The 7865-nt window shown below is 67.6% G+C and overlaps 1 protein-coding gene across 7 annotated transcripts; it reads right to left on the reverse strand.

Moving 5' to 3' along the window:
* Positions 1-3184: 3184 nt before the first annotated feature.
* Positions 3185-7853, reverse strand: HRAS (HRas proto-oncogene, GTPase). Of its 7 annotated transcripts, XM_060158073.1 has the most exons (6): positions 4980-5915; positions 4668-4829; positions 4322-4500; positions 4072-4231; positions 3900-3981; positions 3185-3550 (listed from the first exon to the last, which is right to left on the reverse strand). In XM_060158073.1, the coding sequence occupies exons 2-5, from the start codon at positions 4776-4778 to the stop codon at positions 3919-3921; spliced, it is 513 nt and encodes a 170-aa protein (XP_060014056.1). In that variant the 5' UTR covers positions 4779-4829; positions 4980-5915; the 3' UTR covers positions 3185-3550; positions 3900-3918. The 7 variants fall into 7 exon arrangements, with proteins under 7 accessions (XP_060014056.1, XP_060014052.1, XP_060014053.1 ...); XM_060158069.1 differs by lacking the exons at positions 3900-3981; positions 4980-5915 and adding an exon at positions 7804-7853; XM_060158070.1 differs by lacking the exons at positions 3900-3981; positions 4980-5915 and adding an exon at positions 7425-7782.
* Positions 7854-7865: the final 12 nt, after the last annotated feature.

A 7865-nucleotide genomic window follows, 5' to 3' on the forward strand; every position in this document is an offset into this window, starting at 1 on the left:
CCGAGGGGGGGTTGGGGGGGGTGAGCGGCGAGCTCATTTCCAGCCGAGCACGCAGGCCCCGAGCCCGTGCCCTCCATCAGGATGAGGAGCAGACATCCACGGGCATTGACGAGCACGCAGGTCCTGCGCCCGTGCCCTCCATCAGGCTGAGGAGCAGACGTCCACGGGCATTGACGAGCACGCAGGCCCTGCGCCCGTGCCCTCCATCAGGATGAGGAGCAGACATCCACGGGCGCTGACACCATCCAGTGGTTCAGGCTTCATTCTCCTTCTCCCGATGCGGGGGTGGGGGGGTGAGCGGCGAGCGCGTTTCCAGCCGAGCACGCAGGCCCCGAGCCCGTGCCCTCCATCAGGGTGAGGAGCAGACGTCCACGGGCACTGACACCATCCGGTGGTTCTTGCAGTGCTCCGTCGACCGGGCAAGGCTGCCCAGGAGGCTGAGTCCCAGAGGTGCTCCCTGACCCCTCCTGATGCCTGGGGAGGACCCAGCCCCACACCCCAGACATGCCATGCCCCTCCCGCGGGGCGTCCAGGAGCAGCCCAGAGCCCTCCTGGTGGGCGCAGGGCATCTCGAAGTCCCAGCCGTTTCTGCTTTGGCTGCCATCAGAAGGCTGGGTCAGCCCGGGGGTGGGCAAGCCAGCGTTCTGCTCCACTGCAGTGTTCCCACCGAGCGTGGACAGGCTCTGTTGCCCCCAGACTAGGGGTCGTGCTGGCCAGATCCTCAGGACCTTGAGTCCAGGAGCCACGGCCCCACCGGGACGAGCCCCACCAGATGAGGAGCTGCAGGAGCTTGTCTGATGCAGCCCGGGCGACTGCAGGGGCCGGAGGCCGGTGGCGGGTTCTTACCCTGTGCTGGGACCACCACCGTGCCCTGCTCAAGCTGCCCCTCCTGGGCCTGCTGTCCCCACAGACCCCCTTTGCGCTGACCCTGAAGCTCTGGGATGCCTACATCCTGGAGAGCAAGCACATGCCGACGGCCATGGTGTACACAGTCCTTAAGGTCCCCGAGCGTGGCGTGGAGGCCGCAGAGGAGGCAGGCTGGCCAGCACAGGAGCCCAGAGGCCGCCCTCCGGAGCACGCCCTTGGCAGTGGCCCTGCCCATGGCTCTCCCGGGCACAGCAGACCTACAGGTGTGGTGCCCAGCGGAACACAGCCGCTGCCCACGGGAGGTGCCCCAGGGTGGGGAGCTGAGTCTTCCCGGTGGGGCCCCCGCTGGCCTGATGGCATCCGCACCCCCAGAACGCCTCCTGAAGCTGCCCCTGGAAGGCCTGCAGAAGTTCCTGCAGGACACGCTGTCCCGGGCCTGGGCCCTGGAGGACGACGTGGTGCTCAGGCAGCTGCAGGCCTCGATGGCCAAGCTACGCAGGACGAAGTGGGACCTGCTTCCCTCAGGGGCACTGAGCAGCAGTCTCCTCCGGAGTCACCCTCTGGGGCAGTGAGCGGTGGGGCGAGCCCCAGGCCTTCCTCCTCACCCCCATCCATCTGCTCTTCTGCTCTAAGACTCGGCCGACCAGGCCAGGGCTGGGCATCAGGACAGCCAGGGGTCAGCAGCCTGGAGAGCTGTTTTCAGTGTTGGGCTGGGGCCGCCATGCAGGGTCCCACCAACCCATCCTGCGCAGGCCGAACGGCCTGGTCGAGAAGCTGACCTGGTCTGTACATTTCCAGCAAAACCTGAAGAGTTCCCCACGAGGCCCCTGGGCCTGGAGCGACCTGCCCCAGCCCCCAGGCCTCTCCTTACCCCTCCCAGCATCAAGACGCTCCCCGGAGAAGATGGGCTGGCTCTCCCTGGCCCACCTGCCCAGCACGAGCAGCCCAGCCCCTCGCCCGGCCCGGCCATCCTGAAAGCCAAGGAGCAGTGGCACGAGGGGGCCACAGCCTCAGGCCTCCCGCTGGGGGCCCCGGAGGCTCCGAGTCTGGCCTGCCTGTCCCCAGCCCAGGACAGTCCTCAGGATCGGCTGCAGCCACAGTGATGGAATTCCCTCCCGAGCCTCTCAGTGAGCCACGAGGCCACAGGCAAGTGGCCCCCAGACATCGGCTCTGAGCCGGAATGCTGGGTCCTCTCTGCTTCAACACCTGCCTGGGCCACCCGCAGGGCCACACGACAGGCACGGCCCTGCAAACCCACTGAGGTCCCAGCCACTGGCTCTGCCCAGCCCACTGAAGAGAGCACTTCCAGGCCCACGACACCCCTCCTGCCCTGTGACGACTGCAGCCAGCACCCCTCCTGGGGCAGTGACCAGCACCCCTCCTGGGGCAGTGACCAGCACGGCCGCGATGGGGCCGGGGCAGTGCCCCAAGAGCAAGCCCCGCACGTCCCCACAACCCCCAACCTCTGCGTCCACGAGGAAGCTGGACATTCAGGGGCCTCCAGAGAACAAGGTGACTGTGAGCACAGTGACACGCCCTACTTCTTCACGCTGGCCTTCCTTGAGGACAGGACCCCCTCACACAGCACAAGGCCCTGACCCAGAAGCGCCTGGCCTGGCCTGACTTGGGCCCCGGGAAGGCAGGGGCGCTGTGAGCGCCCCAACAGTTGGAATGATGACTAAAGGGGCCGCCCTGGCCAGTCCAGAGCTCTGCCCAAGGCAAGGTGAGCCCTCTCGGAGCTGGATGTGGCCACCTGGGGCCTGGATGGGCACCACAGGCCGCTTTGGTGACCTGAGGTGGCCCTGGGAGCAACAGGCCACCTCCAACGAGGGGACGGCAGGGGCCAGCGGGCCACCCTCACACACATAAGGAGGCAGGGCCAGCGAAACGCTGGACCCCACGCAGCCACCTGGTCCCCACGGGGCAGAGCAGAGGGTGCCACTGGACCCGACAGGCTGTGTTCCTCCCTCTGCCAAAGTCAGTTACTGCCTTCCAGGGTCCCCAAAACTCAGGAGAATCGACCCCACCGGGAGTCCGAAGAAGCTCCCCGCCCCCCAGCCATTCCCTGTGAAGGCCTCCCTCCCAGGGAAGGGACAGTCTTTGGTCTCGGTTTCCCCTCTTGCCGGTTAAAGGTGAATAAATTTTCGTGTGCTAAGTGGTAGACGGGCTGGTTCTCACAGCACCCAGAGGTCTCCGGAGGACGCACCTGGGGCCCCCAGAGGCAGAGAAGCTGCCGGCTGCACGAAGCTGAGGTTCCCGCATGCCTCCTGGGGCGTCACTCGCGCCGCAGCCTCCCGACCTCAGCCAAATGCCAGGGTCAAGACATGAAATAATTTACTGCGACTCAGCCTGTGCCCAGTGGGCCAGGACGGGGCTGGAGGAGAGTGACAACTGGGGGCCGCCGGCGTCAGTTCACGACAGTCTGTGCAAAGCGTCCCGGGAGGCCCGCGGTCACTCTGTCCACCGACCTGGGCTGGCCAGGCTCTGGCAGCACTTCCTTCCTTCCCTGCATCCTCAGCCCGCGTCTCATCCGGCACCTCCACAGCCCGCACCCATGCCGCTGTCAGGAGAGCAGGCACCTGCAGCTCAGGCAGCCCGGGCCACCCTCGTCAGGCGGGCTCAGCTTGCGCACCTTGTGCTGCCGGATCTCGCGCACCAGCGTGTAGAAGGCATCCTCCACGCCCTGGGAAGAGGAGGCCAGCTCAGGGGGGGACCACTGCCTCGGCCTCGAGCAGAACCCCAGCCCCTTCACCCCACCCCGCACACGGGGAGCTGGACCCTGCTCCTCTCCGGCCCCAGGGGCCACCCCGTGGAGGCCTGTCCTCAGCAGCTCCCCCACGGCCCACTGAGGGGCTGGGGCTGACCAGGACCCGTGGGGCAATCTAGGGGCACAGGGGTGGGGACCCCAGGGTCACCGCTCCGGTCTGGCTCAGGGCAGCTCTCTCCGGGGACCTCCACCTCCCCCGGGAGCTGTGTCGGCCCAGACCCGGGCCCTGGCCTCCCTCGCTGCCCTGCCATCCGGGGAGACTTACAGCGAGAGGGGCTGCTGGGTCACGGGGGTCCCGGAGGGTCCCAGAGGGTCCCGGAGCTGGAGCCAGAGCCAGAGCGGCTGCCCTGCGTCAAGGGAGAGGGGGCAGTGAGTGCGGCTCCCGGGCGGGGTGGGGCGGGGCCCTGGCTGGCTGCGGGGGCAGGGGGCCTGCTCACCTGGCGCGTCTTGGCCGACGTCTCGATGTAGGGGATGCCGTAGCTGCGGGCGAGGTCCTGGGCCTGCCGAGACTCCACGGTGCGCGCGGCCAGGTCACACTTGTTCCCCACCAGCACCATGGGCACGTCATCCGAGTCCTTCACCCGTTTGATCTGCTCCCTGCAAGGGGGAAGGCGTGAGCTGGCGGGCAGGCTGCCCGCGGCCCCTGAGGGAGGACAGGAGGCCCCTGAGGGCTCGCAGGCAGCTCACCTATACTGGTGGATGTCCTCGAAGGACTTGGCGTTGTTGATGGCAAACACACAAAGGAAGCCCTCCCCGGTGCGCATGTACTGGTCCCGCATGGCGCTGTACTCCTCCTGGCCCGCCGTGTCCAGGATGTCCAACAGGCACGTCTCCCCATCGATGACCACTTGCTTCCGGTAGGAGTCCTGGGGAGGACACTGCTTAGAGACAGCAGGCCCTCCGGGGACGGGACCCTCCCTCGCTCCTCTCGTGCCCCCCAGGACCTACGACGAAGAGACCCCTTCCTGCAGAGCGGGTAGAAGACGAGCCCGCGCCAGGAGCCAGGCTGTGGACAGGGGCCGGGCCAGCTCACCTCTATGGTGGGGTCGTACTCATCCACAAAGTGGTTCTGAATGAGCTGGATGGTCAGGGCGCTCTTCCCCACGCCTCCAGCGCCCACCACCACGAGCTTATACTCCGTCATTGCTCCTCAAAGGACCACAGCACAAGGCACTGCAGTGGTCGCCTGTCCCACCTGCCGAGGAAGCGGCACTCAGCACGGCCAGACCACGCAGGGCAGGCCCGCTGAGCTGCCTGGCCCAGCCTGCCCAGGCCCAGCCTGCCCTCTGGGCCTGGACATCCAGGTAACAGGGGCGGCAGCCAGAATGGTGGCCCAGCCGCTCACCTGTGGCACCTCCAGCCCAGAGGTGGGAGGGGGGTCCTGCCTCCAGCTGCATTTAATGACTGTGTGAGAGAAGCAGGGAGCCGGTCCCCCAGAGGCAGGGCTGACAGCTGAGAGCGTCTCCCAAGCATGCACCCGAATTAGAAGCTGCTGGGTAGGCAAGAAGCCTGAACTGGAAGCGCTGTGGGCTGACGTTACCAGCGCCCCCATGAGAACAGGCCTTGCCACGGTGGCGGGCACAGCAGCGTGCCCGGACAGGCTGGTGGCAGCCGACAACCAGCTCCAGGCCCCCCCACCCCCGGGCATGCTGGTGCATTTGACAAGTATTCACTGAGCACCTACTGCATGCCAGGTACTGCTCCAGGCACACGATAACGAGCAGACAGAAAGTACCCCTGCCTTGGCAGGTTCGGGCTACGCTCCAAAGAAAAAATCCACATAAAGGAAAAATAAAGGGAAACCCACGGGGCCCCACTGCCAGAAGAACTTTGGAGAGCATAAGGAAGGTGAGGAGGTGAGCAGGGGACCAGGGCTCCAGGAAGCAGAAGCCGATCACAGGAAAAGACCCAAAGGAGGTGTGGAAATAAGGAGACAGGTGAGAAAGGAAAAAGGCTTGGGGCCAAGGCCCCTAGCTGGGGTGCCCCCAATTTGTGACGTTTAAAGAAGGGATGCCCTTGTGGGGACAGTGGGCAGTGACTTCCTAAACCTCAGATTCGTCTGGTGTATGTGATGGCCGCCCGGTGCCCGAGCTCTTCGCAGGGGTCCTTGGGTCTCTGGCGGGTGGGAGACCCCGCCTAGCGCCATGGTCACGGGCGGGCCTCCGCTCGGGGACACCCAGTGCACTTGTGGGGCCCCGGAAGACAGGGCCCGGGACACGGAGCCGAAGGGGTTGGCCTGGGTGAGGCAGAGCGGACCAGCCGCCGCCCGCAACTCCCGCCGCAGCGCCCCGCCCGCCGCCGCCCGCGGCTCACCTGCGCCCCCGCGCGCCCTGCGAGGACAGCAGGCCCCCCGCCCGGCCCTCGCCGCCCCCGCCGCACTCACCGCTCACTGGCACGACTGCCCCCGGGGCCGGAGCCGGGGCGGGGGCGGCGGCGGGGGCTGGGGTCGGGGCACTTGGCTCGCCCGGCGCATGGGCTCCGTCCGCGGCGGGTGCGGCTCGGGCTGCGGGCGGCGGACACCCGACCGGGCCGCGCACGCCCCGCCCCGCGCCCGTCCGTCAGCCCGGCACAGCCTGCCATTGGCCGCGCGCGCCGGGCCCCGCTCTGCCCCACCCCGGTTGGCCGAGAGGCCCGCCCGTCAGAGGCCTCGGCCGGGCGGGGCTTCCGGGAGCTGCGCGGAGGGCGGTTCCCGCCCGGCTGGGCCTCGTGGGCCGCGGCCTGAGGGGTTGGCTCTGCTAGGGACGGGGTCCGGGGAAAACAACTTCTCCGGAAACTGCCAGGACTCTCCCGGGAACAGGCGGGACTCGCGGGATGATAGAGACCCCGCGGCGAAGCGGGTCCGCGGCCGGGTGTGGACTGGGGCGGGGTCGCCGATGTCCGATTCGAGCCCCTGCGCCGCTCCTAGAGCCCAGCGCCGGGCCCCTGGGCACCTTCACGGCGCGCACAGCTGCGCCCACGCCCCCCTAGGCCGTCCCTGCGCCGTGCCGCGCAGCACACCGTAGGGGTTCCGGAGCGGAGGGGACAGCCCGAGGGCTGAGCCTCAGGGAGGGTGGAGCCCGCGGGGTCAGCACCGCAGACTCCCCCGGACCCGAGGCCGGGGAAAAGCGGAGGGGCTGCCGGGACGCGGGTCAGGTGCAGGTGGCTTCGGAAGGGGCTCCTCCCGGCTCCCAGGACGCCTGGCGGTTCGGCGGGGTCCTTGGGCGCGGCTCAGCCATGCGCCCAGGGCCAGGCGGCGCAGGGCGCCTCGGCTGGGCGGGGACGTCTGAGCCCGCAGAGCAGCGAGTCCGGCTCAATCTTTTTACCCAGTGCGGGGGGTCTTGTTTTTCACTTACGTAGTGCGCAGCCCCGCCCCGAGCTCAGCAGAGGGCCCTTGTCCCGCGCTCCCTGATCTCCAGCTTCCCCCAACTTCGGCAGGCCCTGCAGACTACCCGTCCACCCAGCTTCCCCAAAGCCCGGAGCCCAGCCCTGCAGGAGCTCACCCTGAGGCCCAAACGGTACCCAGGAAATCCAACCCAAAAGCTGCCATAGGGGGTTGAAGACTCCCCCACCCCAAGCATAAATATGCACATTGTATCTCCTTTAGAGATTCTCAGAAGTACATGATTTAACATTTAAAAAAATTTCAAAGTAACGCATAAACACATTCTCCTTGTTTATAAGAAAGAATGGTGCATTACACGTAAGGCCAAACCTCCCCCTCTGCTCAGCCGGCACCCCCTTCCATTCCTACCCCTTCCGCGCCGTTCGGCCCCCTCCCGTGCCGGCTCCGTGCTATTCCCCAGGAGCTCACCCCACTGCAAGCCTTGACCTCGGCGGGCCCCTGGGGGGGGCCGCCCCCGCCCCAGGCACGGCGCCGACCCCACGTGCCGTGGCTGTGTCCGGTTGGCCGTCCCGCGCACTGCGCCGCGGCCACGACGAAGCCCGGCTCGCGCCTGACGCGCGTAGACGCGAAGTAAAGGCGGATAAGTGAAAACGGGTGACGGCGCCTCTCGCCGGCGCGGACACTCTGGACTCCCCTCCAGGAGTCCAGGTCTGCATTTCCCTCGTCTTCTGAGGGTCCTTTCCCAAAGCGCTTCCTTTAAATCCCGCAGGGCCTTGGCCTCAGGGACGACCCGACACGGGCGCCTACCACCTGAGAAAGGTGGGCGCGAGTCTCCACCCCAGACCACCTTTGCGGAAGCCGACACCTGGCCTGCCTGCGCCCCGCCGTCTCGACCGCGTCTCACCTCCC

Source organism: Lagenorhynchus albirostris, chromosome 9 (assembly GCF_949774975.1).
Source record: "Lagenorhynchus albirostris chromosome 9, mLagAlb1.1, whole genome shotgun sequence".
Classification (NCBI taxonomy): domain Eukaryota; kingdom Metazoa; phylum Chordata; class Mammalia; order Artiodactyla; family Delphinidae; genus Lagenorhynchus; species Lagenorhynchus albirostris.

Excerpts from the sequence above, each read along its gene's own strand:
- HRAS (XM_060158069.1), bottom strand. The coding sequence starts at position 4,778 with ATGACGGAGTATAAGCTCGTGGTGGTGGGCGCTGGAGGCGTGGGGAAG. Across the intron at positions 4,501-4,667 it reads AGTACGACCCCACCATAGAG|GACTCCTACCGGAAGCAAGT; the intron begins GTGAGCTGGCCC and ends TGTCCTCCCCAG. Across the intron at positions 4,232-4,321 it reads GAGGACATCCACCAGTATAG|GGAGCAGATCAAACGGGTGA; the intron begins GTGAGCTGCCTG and ends TCCCCCTTGCAG.